General features: G+C 40.0%; 1 protein-coding gene across 1 annotated transcript in view; it reads right to left on the reverse strand.

The window, feature by feature from the left end:
• The window catches only part of SLC12A2 (solute carrier family 12 member 2), a 100,281-nt gene that overhangs the window by 11,055 nt on the left and 70,137 nt on the right, over positions 1–19,089 (reverse strand). The window contains exons 15-23 of the mRNA XM_006271507.4: positions 16,360–16,459; positions 9,823–9,934; positions 8,810–8,950; positions 8,087–8,193; positions 5,529–5,608; positions 3,685–3,822; positions 3,213–3,260; positions 1,337–1,459; positions 1,091–1,202 (exon numbers count right to left, since the gene is read on the reverse strand). Of these exons, the coding sequence (XP_006271569.2) occupies positions 1,091–1,202; positions 1,337–1,459; positions 3,213–3,260; positions 3,685–3,822; positions 5,529–5,608; positions 8,087–8,193; positions 8,810–8,950; positions 9,823–9,934; positions 16,360–16,459 (961 nt within the window). The remainder of the gene's footprint in view (positions 1–1,090; positions 1,203–1,336; positions 1,460–3,212; positions 3,261–3,684; positions 3,823–5,528; positions 5,609–8,086; positions 8,194–8,809; positions 8,951–9,822; positions 9,935–16,359; positions 16,460–19,089) is intronic.

Genomic DNA, 19,089 nt, shown 5'->3' on the forward strand with positions numbered 1-19,089 from the left:
TAGAAACCTTCCCATAAAACCTTTGAGAAATGTGGACATGAAAGAGAGAGAGGTCACAAAGTGAACTAGAAGCCACAGCTTTATAAACAAGAACATGCATCCTCCCGGCAGATAAGTCACAAAAATGCTGTATCAAAGGATGCAGTTGGAGAATTGGTACAGCTTGATGGATTCAAGCCAATTCAGTTTTGGGGCAAGGAGATTACGTTAGCTGCATCAAAAAAGAGCCATAGACCCAAGCTTACTTGTATACCAGACAGCTGCTTTGAAAGCAGAAGCAGCTGACTTACAAACATGTGGAATCCCCAGTACTATAAATGTATCCTTAAGTTAAATGCCATGTTTTTCATAAAAAAAAGACATGAAAAGTGCTATGCCTTAAAAACTTATAGTAATTGGCTTTTATTGACCAGTGCCATAATAATAATAATAATCCATACAGACCAAATAAGGTGGAACCTTGACTGTCAGAACACACATGGGCTGGGTGCAGACGAGCGCGGATGTTTGGTTCCCCAAAGACACGTAGCAGCTGCACACCTTGTGCTGCTACTTGTCCTTGGAGAATGCCTGTGCCACATGTGCTCTAGCACACAGCAGGTTACCCCAGATGGGGTAGTGGAGGCTGGGGCCAGCAACTGTGCTGGCCCCAGCAGCCTTAGCTGGGGTCCTGGGGAAGCTGCAGCAGTGAGGAGCCTAAAATCGGCAGCCAGACCACGACTCCCACCAGCTAGCCTCCGATTTTGGGCAGCGTGCACTGCCACCACGTGCGCCACCCCATTATTTTCCCCGTGCACAGGAAACTCCTGAATGTGCAGTTTGCCACATACTGCACGGCCATGCTTATTTGGACACGGCCAAAGGGATTATACAAACATTTGCGCATTACCCCAAAAGAATGCGGACACCATCCTAAATTAGGAGTACAATACAATCATGTTGTATGTTATATTAATTAGTAACAATAGATTCCCATTCTTCAATGCTCTCAAATATGATAGGAAAAGCTTGTTAATAACATGTAAATTGAGCACAGCTACCACCTAATATCAAAAAACCCACAAACAGAACAGTTTTAAGGTTAACTTACGCTCTCCTGTCATGATCTATCCTGTTTATTTTTCCACCAATAAAAACTCTGATCTTACAGTCTTTCCATTTCTTCTTCGTTGTCAGAAGATAAGGAATCAACAATGTCAAACCTGCATTAGACAAACAGTTAGGAAAATCTTAATTTTAAAATGTTAAATTTTTACATTGTATGACTGAAAATATCCATCACCTAGTGCTTTCAACATCAAAACATTTCTAGTAACATCTGGGTAAAATAACTTACCTCCATCATCAAAAAGCCACCAAACATCAATATTGTTTTTTCCTTGTTTCTTCTGAAACTGAGTACTAGCATCAAGAAGTCTTTGGTCAGCCAAGTTTAAGGGAGAAGAATGACCTTTAGAGTCTGGCAAATAGAGGGGAGGGGGGGGGGGAGGGGGGGGGAAAAACAGGAGAGAGAGAGAAGTTGAAAAGGATGAATTAAAAAATAAACACTTTTGCTTAAGAACCCCCAAACTCAATTACAGCATCCTGATTTATTTTTCAAATATTCCAAAGTTAGAAAAATATCTTGTAAAAATAACCTGTCATTGCTTCAAGCTTGCTTAAGCAGAGTTGAAGAAAGTGCATACTAAGGAATATTTAAGGACTCTGAATCCTCCACCTGCCATTTCTTTGTTTGCCAGAAACAAACAGCAAGTCTTTGGTCAGTACAGTTTGGAAGACCCTTTCCCACCGTAACAGCTCTGAGGATGCAATTAGAAACACACTCAAAAATCACAATGAGCAGTCACTATTTTTCAGTTCTCAAAGGCTAGTGAGAACACCTCTTGCTTTAGCTTCACTAACTGCACCTATGAATTCCTTCCTTCCTTCAAGATTTTACCAAGGAAAAAAAGAAAAAAACTAGCACTTCTGAAGTATTATTTTCTTTTCTATAAAAAACATACAAAACCAAACTGTAGACAGAAACCATTGATTTTTTTACTTTAGTGCCTTCTGTACAGAATACTGACTTTTTTTTTTAATATGAATCCACATTCAAAAAAGAAAAAAAACCCACCATAAAATATTGTTTAGTTCCTATAATTAAAGTGTACTTTTGCTTTAACTAACATGACTGCTTTAAAGGGAAGTCAGAATGAAACAGACCAAGAGGCGAGACGAATGAAAAACCAACCTCTTTCCTTGGTCTAATATTTAAATGTGTGGAAAAACTAGTTATTTGATGTTTAACTTGGACTTGATATAATAAATTCATACAAGATTTAAGTTAAATCAGTATGCTATTTTACAGAATACTGGGACTTCTTCCAAGGTGCCATCTTGTACTCCACCAGCTCAGCTTTTATACAGAGGTAATGCCTTTTGTAAGTAGAAATGCCTTTTTTAGGGAAAGAAAGAGAGAAAAGAAAACAAACATACAAGTTTGCTGATTCAAGGAAGCATTGCTACCTTCATTAAGAGTCTGGAATTACAGCTTCAAGAGATGAGATGAATTTAGAAGTTCATGATGAAGTATTGACTCAGATACCAATGGTGAAAACTTAAGTTTAAATGTTATCTATTCCACTGATCATGGAGGATGACATGGTCTTCTTAGTTTAAGGGACATTTCAGATACTGTATAACTGGGAAACAGTCCACACCTTCCTCTCACCCCAAACCAAATAATTGCCCAGCCTGCCATGCAAACCCCATTAAGGAGCCCTGGAAAGCTTGATACAGTTCCACCTCATGTAATGGAAGGAAAGTTCAGGAAATTACAAGCATGCACAATTTTAAAATTTGACTATATACATGTCAAATGTTGTGTGTGTGTGTGTGTGTGTGTGTGTGTGTGTGTGTGTGTAATCCATTATAAATAGTAACATTCTCAAGACTCAGAAAGGGGTTTTGTTTGGTTTTGGTTTTTTTTGTTTGTTTGTTTGTTGTTGTTGTCTTTTTTAATGAGAGAAATCAAGAGTACCACCACCGTTTCTTGTCACTATTTAAGGTCTTACTTCAAAACACTTTTCTAACCCAAATTCAACAAAAACAAAATTAAAACATTCATTGGATGTAGCTATACATCTAATCTAAAAAGTAAGAAAGGAAAAGTGAAAGTAACAATACGGAAAAAATGATTTAAAACAAACAAAAGGATGGAAAATGCCTGCCTTTTTTCAACAGTGGTTGTGTTGGAGTCTTGCCATCCTCTTCCTCCTCTGGAAGATGTTTAAAAATACAAAAATGTTGCATTAATGAAGATGTAACTTGTGTATACATTTAGGAAATAAGCATAAAATGAAACTGCACTCCATAAAAAAGATGACCAAAACATGAATGAGACCTAACATGTCCTGCAACAACAGTTACTATTTTAAAAAGTACATGTTAATCCTCCACATATCCAACTAGCTGATAGCTTCCCTCCCACCCGCAAAGAACAAACTTTAGGAAAAAAACATTCTTTGTTATACAAATGAAGGCATCAAGAGTGTTTTAAAACGTTCGCTATTATGCATGTAATTAAACATTCTATTTTGAGATCAAAATATCCAATGTGTCAATGACTGGCGACACACAAGAAAAAGTAGTAATTTAGTTCTGTACAAAGTGTTTCATCACCATCATTAACTAGAAAATTACCTTTTTGTAGAACAGTTTTTTCACTGGATGGTGGAGAAAAAGCCTTAGAAGTATCTGTCTCAGTCTTCTTGCTGTAGTCTACATTTACTATGACATCTTTAGAACTTGGAGATTTTTCTTGAGAGGATAGTAACTCTTCTGTGAAAAAAGAAGAGTTCTAGCATATAGCTAAATACAAGACAAAAAGTATCATTTCTAACCAAAAAAGTATATAAATGGTACTTTAATAATTATTGATTAAACAATATATAGTTCCATGGAGGGCCATTATGCAAACATATTAGAATAAGAACAAGGTCAAAACCTGGAACCTTTAGTAACAATAGATCCCAAAGATCCCTTAATGATTTTCTGTCCCAAGCTAAGCATTCTTCCTAAAACATTAAGCCAACACAATTATATTTCTGTAATATTCTTGAAAGCTGTCTTTCTATACTACTGAAAAAAGATCTACTTTTAGAAACTTTGGTACAAACTTTTTTGACAGAAGTAGAAGATAACAAGAGCTGTAGTCTACTAATAAAAGAAAGTCATGCTAAAACACCTGAACAGAAAGAAAGTTCTCTGTCTACCAGTTGGACCAGTGATTTTCAAACAGGGTGCCACAGCACCATGGAGTCCTGACAGCCTGTGAAAGGTGCCAGCAGGAGAGAAGAGGTATACGAGATAAACACAGTCCCCCAGTGAGGGGATAAGTGCTGGCTCTTCCCTTTCACCTGCTCCCCCCACCCCCTCACTGCAGTGCAGACTCTTCCCTGCCAACTGTTCCTCCTTCTTCCCTGCTCCTCTTCAAGGTAAGCACTGTAATAAATAGTTTATGAAATGGGGTGCTGCTCAATTCACAAAAGTTATGGAGGGCTGCCAAGTGTAAAATGGCAGAGAGAACCACTGAATTAGTGAGCCACTACTGACAAAACTTCCTTAATTTTGAGGCACATGGTAAAAGCATCTTACTCCAGGCCATGCAGTTTACTGAAACAGTTCATAGCACCACGTACTAGTCACGTTTGATGCTCCCAATTATGAGACCCTGTTTTCCACTACTTACAGGTTTCAGTGTCATTCAGATTAAGGGCTATGCTACACATTCAATTTATGGTACCATACAAAACAGCCACAAAGATGTTCCATGTTTTTTGTGGAACATCTTTGTAGCTAGTTTGCCACTTTATGGCACAATAAATTGGCTGAATGTGTAATGCTTGTTATTTATAATGAAATTAACATTTTCATCACACAATAAAAGTAACGTCTCAAGGGTCTAAATTACTGGAGGTTATGTAATTAAAATGCTTCACCTTGCAACTTTGATAATATTCTTTTAAATGTAGCGGTTTTGTGGTTGAATACAAAGCCTATGAACTGCTTCATTTGAATTTCAATTATTTTGTGTGTTGGACAAGCTATAAAGGAAATATATTTCCAAACTGATGTACTACTTACAATATTTAAAACTACTGGTGTCTGCAAAATGGACAGGCAGGAATTCAAAAGTCTTTGGTAATGTGTTTGTCAGATGAAGTTTAGTTCTTCTACACTGTCAGTGTTTTTCAAATCTGTAATATTTGGTAGAGTATATAGTATGAACTTGTATGTGTAAAATATTAAATCTTGAGGAACTTTATAGCTGGTTATAAACTGAGATAGAAAATGTTTCTCAAGTTAAAATAAACATGTGGATGAATTTAAAACTAATCTTCAACAATAATAGTCATACATACTCCAACTCTAAAAAAAAAAAATTACAAAATAGGCTTTTATTTATTAATTGAATGGACACAAAAATGATGCAAGAACTCGGCTATTGTCTTTTATCCTTTTATCCTACACAAAATAAAGCTTACCTTGTGCCTGAAGGTGAGAAATATCCAACCCTTCTTTTAGGCGAATGACAACTACACCATACTGAATGTCAAAGGCATCACTGTAAAAAAACAAAAACAAAACAAAAAAAAACCCAACATTTTTATTCCTAAAAGTTTCCCAAAAAATAGAAGCTTTAAGAGATTTTTAAACAAGCTTCATGTATGCAAATTGCTTCATACAACCCAAACTTCCCCAGTCCAGGGTGGGAAAAGTAAAGAATGGAAAAGCCTTATTCATTGCATCTAGTTTCTCACTTGCTTTCCAATTTGCTTTGGGCATTTATACATGTTCCAGCAGCGAGTGAGCGAGCCAGCAAAGGGGGGGGGAAAATGCTTTAAAAGCGGCTCCGAGAGATGCTCCAATTAAAGTGCCCAGAGCGTCACGTGTATCAGCATCCCCATGCTGAAAAATGGTGGCAGAGGAGCTTTAACTAAAGCACAAGTAAGCGTCAGTTAAAGTGCCCCCCGATGCCATTTTTTAGCGTCGGGATGCTGAAACATGATGCTAGAGTCTGCTGGAATGCAGTTAATTACCACACTCCAGTGAACTCCATTAAATCGACTCTATTAATCAACTCTTCACCAACATGCTGCAATTACAACACATCGGAGCAGCCTTGCTGTACTTGTATAGGAGCCTTATGGTTTTATATTTTGGGGTTTCTAATGAAACTTAGCATTCAAATTACGTGGTTATCCTCTATGGGCTGCAGCAAACATACTGTATCTGTAGTTCCTAGGTTCAGTTCCAGAGAAACAAGAATCTCAAATGTGTTGCTTGTAAATGTGTTAGAGTTGCTAGTGGACCATGAGTTAAACAGTGAAACTGGTCCCATGGGGTTTACAAAGACCCAAGATCATGGAAACAGGATTTCATACATCATCTTTAGAATCCCAACTCATAAATATGAGCATAAGCAGAGAAGTTAAAAAAAGGTGAAAATGTATCTAAACATGTCATAAATTAAGATATAAAAATTACCACAGAAAAAGAAAAAGACTGGCTGAAAATATTACCAGCAGTCAGACAAAGCCTGAAGATGCCAGCCAGATGCATTAAATTATCCATTACAAGTCGCTTTCAATCCAGGAGTTAAATTTCACAAATGAAAATTCTATAAAGTAAAAGCATTTCTATCATATACTTCTAAAAGAAATTCTTTCATCCCCATAGTCCATATAGTTAGAGAAGTCTCAGCAGACCGTATTTTAAATTGAAGAGCTACAAGATCCTGTCAGCCAACAAGAATTCTTCCAGAAACCAGAAATTCCAGCCAAAACAACAAATAAATTAAATAAACTGTTCTTTATTTCATAACCTTTAAGTATACTGGATTATTTTAAAATACTTATTTTAACTTTAATCTTTGTAACTTCCCTCATGATTTTTCACTTCAAAAGCTACAAGTCTAGAGCCATAAGTACATTTTTGGAGTTCCCAGCATAGGTAAGATTTAGCTTGCCTATCACCCCACCTTACATCCCCAAAACCACATTCCCCCTGCTTGTTATACCTCTGCACATATACACTGCAAAAGGTATACAAAATTTGAGTCTTGGGTGTATATTTTGTAAACCGAATTTAATCTGTATGGCAAACCATTTGGAACTACAAATCTCTGGGGACTTTTCTTCATTGTTCTCAATGCTTTAATTGAAGTTGTCACACACACTCTTCAAATAGAGGCATACAAAAAAAATTACAAGGTTGGTAACAATTCTTTTAAACTGCACAAAATGGATTATTTTAGGCTTATTAAAGTAATAGTTGATTACCTAGATACTTGCCCATATTAAACAGCAATGTAGTACCAAGGGAAGTACCAAATTTAATATATTAATGGACGAGATCTCTGTACTGAAAGCTATTATTAAATTTAGACTGATATTGCCTCCCCCATTCAGAAGACTCAGAGTAACTTACAGTAAAGAGACAAAACCCACAAAGAGGAAACAAAAGTAGAGTCCCCAAACACCACTCAAAAAATTGAACCCCCCCTCCAAAAACTTAGCAACCCCTGTTCCTTCTCTGCCTAACACCCATAAATACAAACACTCCAGAGAATCACAACCATGCTTCCAAACTGCCATTTATATCCAGATCAATTCAAAATCCTCCTGCCTCACTCAAGGGAAATCCCTACCACCTCCAATAATATCCCTTCCAAGCTGACACCCCTATAGAGGGGCTATGGCTGCCCCCACCTCCTCCCCCCACCACCAGGAAAAAAACCACATCCACAGCAGAAAAAGCAAAGCATAGTAGGGTCCTGGCTCCACTGCCCCCAGCCTGCACAGTCTAGCAGCCCCTGCCAACAACAAGCATGGTGTACCACCCCCATTATGCTTTCAGGGGGGGTTTCCTGCCTGCTGTTGCCCACCCCACCACCCTGTGAGATCCTTTATGAGTTCTGTGCAGCATAAGGTAAGCACTGTAAGAAATCAAATCAGTCTTTAAATGATGTGCCACTAAATTCTGAAAAGTTATGGAGGGATGCCTCAAGTCTAAAAAGATTGAGAACCTCTGTTGTACTCACTGCAATAAGTTGATATAAGTTTCCACATCTCTCATGTCAGCCTGTCTCCAATTTTTCTTAAATCCCATAACAAGAGTGTTCGGTCTCATTCGACCCAGACCAGCTGCCTAAGAACAAAGCCAATCAAACATTTAAGTATTACTTTCTCACATACCACATGCCCACAAATAAGATGCACCTATTTTTGCACAGGGGAAATGAAGAAAAAAAGATTTTCCCAGAGTCCTCACCAAATGTTGACCACAGGAACCTGGGGAAGAGAGGCTATTCTTCAGCATCACTCACTGTCTCCTTTCAAACTCTGCAGCACAAGCCTAACCCTTAAACTGTCAGCAGCTGTGACAGTTAAAGCTTGAACTGCAGTGAGGGACTGAGCAGCAGACTGCGTTCCTCCTGTGTGCAGCTGGAGGGCAGCATTGAGACGGTTCCTAGCAGCCATACCCCATTCCTCCAATATACCACAGAAATCAGCTTCTTTGCTTAAAACATGCACACTAATTTTGGATGGTTAATACCAGGGGAGGAGGAAAGGAAGAGGAAGGTGAGTGGGGAATCTGAGTAAGTACAGGAACTTAAAAAGTTTTCTTTATAGCAAAACACAGTTCAGGAAACACAAAATGTAGCTTAATTAATATATTACATAAAATAATTAGTTACATTAACATGAATGCTTGAAAGTATAAAATCTAGGATATAAAAACAGATAATTGCAAAAAAACATACCTGCATTAAATACTGTCCTCCATCCCTCAAATCTTCTGCATGTACTGGTGCATAGAAGGCCTTCATCTTGTTTTTAATAAGCCATCGCTGATATTTGCCCAAGTCAGTAGATAATTCCTTTACAGCTTGCCTGCGAGGACCCTTTAATAAAAGAAGCTATGTACTAAGTCTGAAATGAACTTTAAAATGAGTGCAGTTTCTTTTCAGAAGAATGGAAAATGTATAGTTTCATAAATGCAATCATAATTCTAACCCAATACATTTCAGATTAAAAAAAGGACACTTTTGTCATTTTCAAATATACAGCTGCCACCACAAAGAAAATTCAAAAGGCATTAATACAGGTTTATTAGTGCCTCCTGGACTTCACCAGGTAAACATTCCCAAGCTAGAGATCCCTCAACAGCAGATGGCATAGCCTCAGTCTTTGTATAAGAATAAAAGCTAGTAGCTACCTTAAAGTGGCAAGAAGATCTGGGGAGCAAATAGCCATGAAGCTACAGACAGACTAAGAATTGGGTTTGTGGCACTGCTTGTTTCCCACCAAGCTATTCTGAAATTGGTAACGTTGATGACTGCTTTCAAGGTGGATTAAAGAAAAATTAAAAAAAACCTTCTGCCCCTTCCCTTATCCACAACTGCAGCTTCCATCCAAGAACCTTGATAACAACTACAACAGGAAAGGTCATTTTTAACGTTTTCAATTTCATCTGGATCACCATCTATATAATTAAAAAACCTAGACACCTACACAGTGTAACTTGTATACCAGACTGAGCAATGTAAACATTATAACTTCTGAAACTACCTGCCATAACAGAATTTCAAGACTTGCACAAAATGTACAGAACACTCGTTTACTTAGTTTGAGGAACACATTAACCTTCAGTGGATCTTGTCATTAAAGCTCAGCTTTCAAAAAAAGGAAATGTTATTATGTGGACATTATCAAACAGTAATAGAAGCCAAGTAAACTTCCTAAAAAGCAGAAAAAAAGAAATAGTAATACTGACCATGTGTACATGACCACAGACCATCAGACCCACATTTTTTGTGAAAGCATGAACAAGATGAAGCAAAGCTGGGCGTGAGTTTGGAGCACCTGTCATCACAAGGCATTGAGGCCTAGAGTTTTAAAGAGGAAAGGTTAGAGTACAATTATTTCTTCTGTTTATGTTTCAGTAACATGTAAGCAACTCTGAAGCTTTATGAAAATTTTTTTTTCATATATCTCAGAATAGCCAATGCAGACTTCAAAGTAATCAAACAGCAAGTCAAAAATATTAAAAAGTAAAAAAAATGTATCATGTTGACAGTCTTTGACTCAAGAAAACCTTGGCTCACTCCAATTTTCCATCAGTTGGTTCCATTAGTTGTTTAAAAGTGTAAGTGCCAGCTTTTTGTTAAAGTGTTAATTGTTCTCAACTTCCTCCTCAAATACAGCTCATTGGAAAGATGGTTGTAAACTCAATACTGTTCAACTTTATTCTCACCAGCTTCCATACCCTTTGTCTAGCCTCTGTTGACATAGCCATACTTCAATGATCAAGCACCCCGTTTACAGAATAAATCCTTCAAAACCAAAAACCACAAAGTAGCACAAAACTGTCTTGTATTCTTATTTTCCAGAAATGCAAACAACTGTTGACAGTACAAGATGTTCTTGTACCAATGTAAGTCAGTTTTGTAATACACTTTTAAAAGCTAAGTGACATTCAAAGTAAGCATTCAAACCCACTACTCTCCTCACTCTAAAGGAAAGGAAGTCACAAAAGTACTTCCAATCCAATCCCTAAGGTTCATGGATAAGATTTTTTTCATTACTTACATTAGCACAAGTAGAAAGCTACAGTTAAATATCAAGATTTAAAAAGGATCTTTTAAATAAGAGGCGTTTTAGTGAACCAAAGAGAAACTCCCAGTGACCATACATGTATTGTTATTTTAACATTTACTATAGATGGACTGTAGCACCCTACTGGAGGTTACCCAACGCTTCCAATTTATAAGCCCTGTTTTCAGCAGCTTAAACTATATGAGCTGAAGTTTTCCATGCAAGATGTTTGCCTCATTTGTTCTGAGTTGTTTTTAAAGCTATGAAAAAAACTAGGAAAAATAACATTTTGCTCTGGCTAAAAAAAAATACTGACTATTTTCTTTGAAAGACTCTTGCACCTCTATATATTGAACCATGGGCTAGAAATTTGATAGCAACTAACCTGTCTATCAGGATGTGGCTTCTACTATCCTCAAAAATATTGCCCAACTTTGGCCAAGTTATGAAGACTGAAATGTTTCAGTTTCTATATATATGCTTCTAGGTGCTTTTGAGAAGCTAAATTTCCCCCCCCAAAATGTTGTACTGAGTGCATTCCCGTCTTAGGACTATGCATTACTTTTTCCTGCAACTGCAGCGGCATTGCTATTAGGGACTGTGCCAAAGCCAGGGCAGGTCACTATAAAAAAAGACTAGGGAGCCTGAATCCATCCACCTCTGCTCTAGGTAGTACAGGGAAGATAGCTGCTTGATTCAAACAAGAAAGAAGAAAGAGCTAGATATATGCAGCAGGCAGGAAGTGAAAACAGAGGCAAGAAACTGAGAAGGGACTAAAGACAGAAAAGGAAAGGATCATAAGCTGTCAGAGAAGGGAAGATGAAGAAACTAAGAGAAAGTGTCAAATCGTATGAGAGCAAGTGTTGGAGACTGACTAGCTAAGAAGGGCTGCAAGAGATCTGACAAGATTCCATGCACAGAAATAAATAAAAGCAGAGAACTAAAATAATGTGGACAAAAGGACTGGCAGTCCCCAGAGGTGAAATTAATATTTAAACCGAGATGAGAATTCCAAAGATTAGAAGTAAGGTAAGAATTCCAAGGAAAGCAAAAAAGTCAAAATAAAGCTTTGGAAGGAGCACACAGAAGAGTCTGTGCCTACTTGAGCAGAACCCTCTCTAGAGCCGCAAAACCCAAGATTCCAAGTGTGATCATTCCTGCCATCTACAAATTTAGAAAAAGTCTATGCCGACCCAATGCTCTCTCACATAGAACAGGGTAACAGTCAAAATAAAAATCACTGCTACCATCTAAAATACAATAGCCACACGCACTTTGAAGAACAGCTTGTTCTACAATATCTACTGCAATCAGTTTCAACAAGCACTAAGACATGCCCTCATCACATGGAAGCCCCTCTAAGGGCCAAAAATAGCTTAAGTATAGGTTCCCTTAACGCATAGCCAGATTATGAAATAGAATGATAGAACAAGAGGATTAGAAGGGACCTTTAGATTTCATCTAATTCAACCCCCTGGCTGAACATAGGATTGTCCCCAACTAAACCATCCCAGTCAAGTGTGCATCTAACCTGCTCTTAAAAACATTCAAAGGATGAAGATTTCACAACTTCTCTGGGTAGCCAGTTCCAATGCTTAACCACCCCCACAACGAGAAAGTTCTTCCTAAATTAACCTAAGTTCCCCCGCTGCAATTTAAAAAAAAAACAAACAAGCTGTTGCTCCTTGTCCTGTGTTCCCTGCCACCACAGAGTAGTCCACTTCCACCCTCTGCATGACCACCCTTTAGGTTTTTGAAGACTTATCAAATCTCCCCTCAGTCTTTTCTTCCCCAGACTAAATAATCCTAGCTCTTTGAGCTCTGCTTTGCAAGTCATGCTTCCCAAGCCCCTAATAATTTTTGTTGCTTTTCACTAGACTCTTTTCAATTTGTCCAAAACGTTCTTGAAATAAGGGGATCTAAACTAGACACAGTACTCCAGATGTGGCCTCAGTGCCAAATGAAGCAAAAAAAATCCACTTCCTTTGATTCGTACGTGACGTTCTTATTAATACACCCCAATATGCTATTGGCCTCAATATGCTATTGCAGGGGCTGTCAACTGCGGGTATGCATACTCCTAGGGGTACTTAGAAAGGCCGTAGGGGGTACATGCAGGCAAGCAGATGGGCAGGGACGAAGCGCACCCCAGGGTGCTGCAGCAGCGTCTCCCCCAGCGCATTCTCCTACTTTGCTTCTTACCTGGGGAAGGGGAAGAGGCAGGGAGAGGGGCACACCAGGCGTCACCAGCCCCATACGGCACATTGCAGCACCTCCCCACCCACCACCTCAGCTCACTCTCTATACCCACTCTCGGAAGCAGGACCGGCAGGGCCAAGGTCAGCAGCACCCCTCTACAGGCCACATGTGCACCACCTAGATGAGGGGGGCTCACATGAGGGGGCCGCCAGGGCCACCACCCCACGCCACCGCTGCGCCACCTTCCTACAGCTGGTCACACATGTGGCTCCACAAGCTGCTGACTGGTGGCATGCAAATGGCCAGGCGCGAGGCCTGTCAGCAGTCCACAGAACTGCACGTGCAACCAGCCAGAAAGCAGCGTGGGGCACAGCTGCAGCAGCAACACAGGGCACTGGCTGTGGTAGTCGCGGTGGCAGCCACCACGTGTGAGCCTCTCCTGTCTGGCCGGGCAGCATGTGTGTGGCCCGCAGAGGAGCATTGCTGCCCTCACCCCCCTGGCCATGCTCCTGGGAGCAGGCATAGACACCCCCCACCCCCCCTGCCATTCTCCATCTGTACCCCTCCCAGCCCCTTTCCCCCCCCCACACACACTTACCTGCTGGGGGGGTGGGAGGGGAGGGGGAGGAGAGTGTCTGCATGTATGCACATGTGTCTCCCTCCCAGCTGCAGCTGGCAGATGGTGTCACACGGCTCTTGGGGCAGTGGCAGCAGGGTGCAGAGTCCAGCTTGCAGCGGCTGCAGCCTTTGCCCCGTGCACAGATGTGGGGGGCATATGCCCCCTGGGCCTCCACACGGGTGCGCAAAGCAGTGGGAGCCGCCCCCCACCCCCCACTGCCAGATGAACCGCTCTTGCGGCACCATCCCAAACTCGGCCCCAGCTGTGCAGTCCCTGCCCCAGCCCCACTCCCTCCCTCACCATGGGGGCCTTGATCTGCACCCCCACCCCTTAAAAAAAAAAAAGAAAAAGAAAAAAAGGGGTATATGACCTGAAACTGAGGCAGAAGGGATACAACTTGTTAAAAAAGGTTGAAAACCCCTGTGCTATTGGCCTATTTTGCAAGAAAAGAACACACAGTTGGCTCATAGCTTATGATCCAATGCAACCCCCAGGTCATTTTCTATAGTGCTGCAGTCTGGCTAGTCCTTCCCCAGTCTGCATTTGGGAAAGAATAATTGCATGTCCAAATGCAAGACTTTGCACTTGTCCTTGCTGAATTTCATCTGATTGATTCTGGATCATTTCTACAATTTATCCAATTAATTTAGGATTCCAGCCCTACCCTTCAGAGTGTCTGAAACTCCACCCAGCTCAGTACCATCCATAAATTCAATCCCATCCTCAAAATCATTTAAAATGTTTAACAACAGCAGCCCCAGGACAACCTCTGGATAACCCCACTGGACACCTTCTCCCAGCTAGATACCAAGCCACTGATAACTTGTTGAACATGATCCACCTGGCTGTGTATCCATGTCACAGTACTTATATCTAGCCTGCAACTCTCAAGCTAACTAATGAGAATGTTGTAGGAGACCGTGTCAAGTCTTGTTTAAGTTTAAAATAAACAAACAAAAAACCCCAAATAAAATCACATCCACTATGCATACCAAATGCTACTCCCCTTATGTACAGCACCTGTCACTCAGTCATAAAATTATCCAAGCTGGTCACACATAACATGCTCTTGAAGAATCCATGCTGGCTGTTCCTAATCACCTTATTATTCTCCTGGTGCTTAGAAATAGACTCATAGATGTAGGGTTAGAAGGGACCTTGTAGATCTTCTAGTCCGACCCCCTGCCCTGGGCAGGAGAGAAAACTGGGCTCAAATGACCCCAGGTAAGCATCGAGCCTCCTCTTAAAGACCCCCAGGATAGGAGCCATCACCACTTCCCTTGGAAGTTGGTTCCAGATCCTATCCGCCCCAACTGTGAAGTAACACCTCCTGATGTCTAGTCTGAACCTACTCTCTAGCAACTTATGGCCGTTATTCCTTGTTACTCTGGGAAGTGCTCGGGGGAACAAGGTCTCTCCCAAATAGTGCTGGTCCCCCCTAGTAAGTTTATAGACGGCCACCCAGGTCCCCCCTCAGCCTTCTCTTGCAAAGGCTGAACAAGTTAAGGTCCCATAGCCTCTCCTTGTAGGGTCTGCCCTGCTGTCCCCGTATCATGCGAGTGGCCCTCCTTTGGACCCTCTCTATGCTGTCCGCATCCCTCCTGAAGTGCAGCGCCCAGAACTGGACAGCTGCGGCCTGACCAGTGTCGCATAGAGGGGGAGGATCACCTCCTTGGCCCTGCTTGTCCTGCATCCACAGATGCATCACAAGGTATGGTTAGCCCTACCGCCTGTGTTCTCACATTGTCAGCCCATTCTCATTTTGAGAAAGGAGTTCCCCAGCCTACAGGTATGCTGCTGGTTCCTACTGCACAAGTGCAGCACCTGGACTTGTCAGTATTGAATCCCATCCTATTTTCATTTGCCCACCCCTGTAACGTGTCCAGGTCCCGCTGTAATCTGTCCTTCCCTTCTAGCATGCCCACCTCACCCCAAATCTTGGTGTCATCTGCAAATTTAAACAGGCTGCTCTTCACCTTATCGTCCAAGTCGCTAATAAAGAAATTGAACAGTGCGGGCCCAAGGACCAAGCCCTGGGGGACTCCACTGCCCACTTCCCTCCAGGTCAAAAATGACCCGTCCACCACCACTCTGCGTATGACTCCTTGATTACCTACTCCTTATTTTTTGGTATTGAGGTCAGACTGACTGATCTGTAATTCCCTGGATCTACATTCTTCCTGTTATTAAAAGATAAGACTTCACCCAATTGGCTGAGGTAATTTCATCTCCATCTCATCCAGCCCTGCCAGCTTGAAAACATTCAACTTCTCTAAGTAATCTCCAACCTGTTCTTCCTCTACTCTCGACTACTACTCTTCTTTTCTTGCTGCCAATAGCACTTGTCATCTAGTAGCAAACCTTATTTGTGACGAATTAATTAATAAAGGCATTAAATACTTCAGCTTTCTCTGCATCAGTTACTAGATTGCCACCTACATTCACTAAGAAACCCATAGTTTTCTTCATCTTCTTCTTATTTGTGTCAAACATGTAAAATCTTTTTTTACTTCTAGAATCCTTTGTAGAAGCCTTTTACATCCCTTGTTAGTTGCATTTCAAATTCAGGCTTAGCCTTCCCAATTTCCTCCCAAGATGCACATGCAATATTATTATTCTTTTCCCTAGTAATACAGTCACGTTTCCACTTTTTGTTAGAATTCCTTTTTGAGTTTCAACTTACCATAGATTTTCAGTCAATTAACAGCAATGCCCCTTCTGCAACTGCAAATCCTCAAAGACTGCGTTGTTGCTGCAGTTTTTAGCAAGAATGGATTTAGCGACCGCAAATCTAGGCAGTTTTAAGGAGATACTGGTGAAGCACCAGAACTCCACCCACAGTGCACAGCTTAGAAGAAGTCATTTGTAATAATCTCTGACATAACCATCTTCTCTTACCTGAAGTTCTTCACGTGGTCTTCAACACCTGAAAGACGAATAGAATGCTGCAGTGCATTCAGGTAAGTCAGGGCTTGTGTAGAGGATCCCCAGTTCACATCTGTAGGCAGATTTGTTTTAAGACATTAAATTTAAAGAAATGCCAAGATATTTTGACAATTGTTTGCCTCCCAAATTAAAAACTATTTTGGGGTCATATAGTTCTAATACTAATTAAGAACTACATCAGATTATGCAAGATAAAATATAATTATGCTACTTCCCCACTAAAAGCAGGCTAACAAACTCAACTTTCAATTTGGAAACATTCCTCTATAAATGGCATGTTAGTAACCAAAATAAGTTTTCTGGATCCAAGCCGTTTGCTATTAAATATTTTTGATATTTCAAAGAATGGTACAAGCTTTGAATTAGACAAAAGTTAACAAACAAATCCTTGTAGAAATAAAAGTTTTCTACCTACACTAGACACCAAGAAACAAAATTTAGACCTATAAAACTAATTCCATAGAAGTTAACCAGAAAACTTTATAAGTCAAGAGTAAGAATAGCCAAATGAAAAGCCATCCTTTTAGACTGTCACTCAGAAACCAGGTGATAAGAACTTTCTCATATCTTCTCTAGGTGGAATTAGAAAGTAGTGGGGATAGGGTGAAAAGCTAATGAAAATACACACTTTCCTCCCAAAGGGCTTGGGCTTCTTGTTCCTCCATGTAGAAATCACAGGAGCAGACTTTAGTAGTGATGGTAGCTCATGAAAAGCTTAAGACCCTGGGACAAGTTGAACTAAAAGCGTATTCCATTCTTTGAAGGAATCTGATCTTTCCTGTCTGCTTTCCTAGAAGTGGCAGGAATTGAGGCTGAAGTCTGCTAAAGTGCCACTGGCCTGCCCTAGAAAATCCTCCTCACAGGTATAGATGAGCAGCCTTGCAAGACTGAAGACAACATCAACATATGCAAATTGGCCAGACTGTTGCTAACACAACCACCCTAAAGTATCTCCATTTCCTTATTAAGATCTAAGAAAGACCTTGAAGCCACTAACTGTGGAGGGTACTGAAGTGTAACTGCATCCCTGAAGATAAAAGGCCAGGCCAGCAGAAGCCTCATCCCATCTAACATTCAAATAAGATTTTCCTCCTCAGAGCAAGAATCCTGATTTAGAGCAAAATTTTAATAGTGTGCATCTTAAATGAAACCAATGGCCACACACTGAATGATAACGAGAACAGAACAAGCCTGCTGCTCATTCAGTGCCACGCTATACAACTAACGAGGCAAAGATACTATGGGGGGAAAAAAAAAAAAAAAAAAATCGGATAACATGATCCCATATTGATCAAGATGCCTATGCATAATGGAGCTGGAAGAGGCTGTACAGGCATTTAAAGGCCAGAATACCAGAATTAGAGTGCATGACCAACCAATACCCACCACACTTATTCAGTTCTTTTCTTCCCTGCTTCTCCACTTTGCACATAATACTTCCATTTAAAACGTTTTCTGAAGGGGTCAGGTTTACACTGTAAATTAAATTCCTGTCTCTACTCACTAAAAATCAATCCAACATAAGCAGTATGCACTCTCCTAAAGTTTCTAAGCATACCATGTGGTGGTAAATGGTTATATTTTAGTTTTCATGCTTATTTTAGATGAGATAACTTTATTTCTCTTCACGCGATGCAGATCAACAGCCAAATAAGCCAAGTTACAAGTCTGTAGATGCAACCATTTTGCAATTAAGAGAACTAAGGAAAAACAAACTGATGCAGGTTTTCTTCACTAGATTTCTAACTCTGTTCAGGCCTCAGATGTACAAAACACAATGCCAGGACTGTATGGCACATAGGTTTCACTGTTTAGATTTCAATTTAAATATAATGCCTGTTACATTATGGTATTCCCATTTATATTTCCCATTCTTTTCTACAGTACCCCATCAGAAAAGGTGACAGTTCAGCTTGGATTCAGGTTCTAACATATTAAATACTTATAAAAGGTTTTTTGTGTTTTTTATGTTAGTATGCTATTTTCTTAGCTCTTTTAATCATCAGATGATTTTTTTTTTTTAGGTTTTGTATAATTCTTTTTCCTTTTTTTTTTTAAATCTTTTACACTGTACTCTTTTAATGGGTAGTTTTGACGTCTAAAATAAAAAAAAACTATAAAAGTTACGTATAGGAAAAGAACTGTATAACAACTATTGACTGTGAATGTTGAAATTTTATTATCCAAGCAATTCATGAACTTTCTTCCCACCAATATTCTACATTTTCCTGATTTAAAAAAAAAAAAAACGTAATATTTTGATTCAGTTGTGTGGGCAATAAAAGCTAAGATGGAAAGTCCAAGATTTGAGGGTTGATTGTTCCATTTTGCAATCTCAGATCATTATCATTCAAAGCCGTACAGAACACACACATACCACGCCTAATCAATAAAAGAGACTTTTAACCAGGTCACATTACTTTTTCATCGCCTCTAAAAAGAAGTTGGTGCCTCAGGTCAAGTGTCACTATGCCAAAACACCTCTTAAATGGACTTGTGGGGAAGCTACTTCTCACCATCTTTCACTGGATTATTTCAGATCAGACTGAATAAATTAGTTTGAGCATCCCTTGCTAACTTCTGATTACACATGCGCACATAGAATGGATATAGTACAGGCAGAAGGTAGGGTAGTCTGTTTCCTATGAAGGCTGTTGCTATAAAACTCCTTGAACCTGTTAA

This window comes from Alligator mississippiensis, chromosome 3, assembly GCF_030867095.1.
Source record: "Alligator mississippiensis isolate rAllMis1 chromosome 3, rAllMis1, whole genome shotgun sequence".
In the NCBI taxonomy this organism is placed as follows: Eukaryota; Metazoa; Chordata; order Crocodylia; family Alligatoridae; genus Alligator; species Alligator mississippiensis.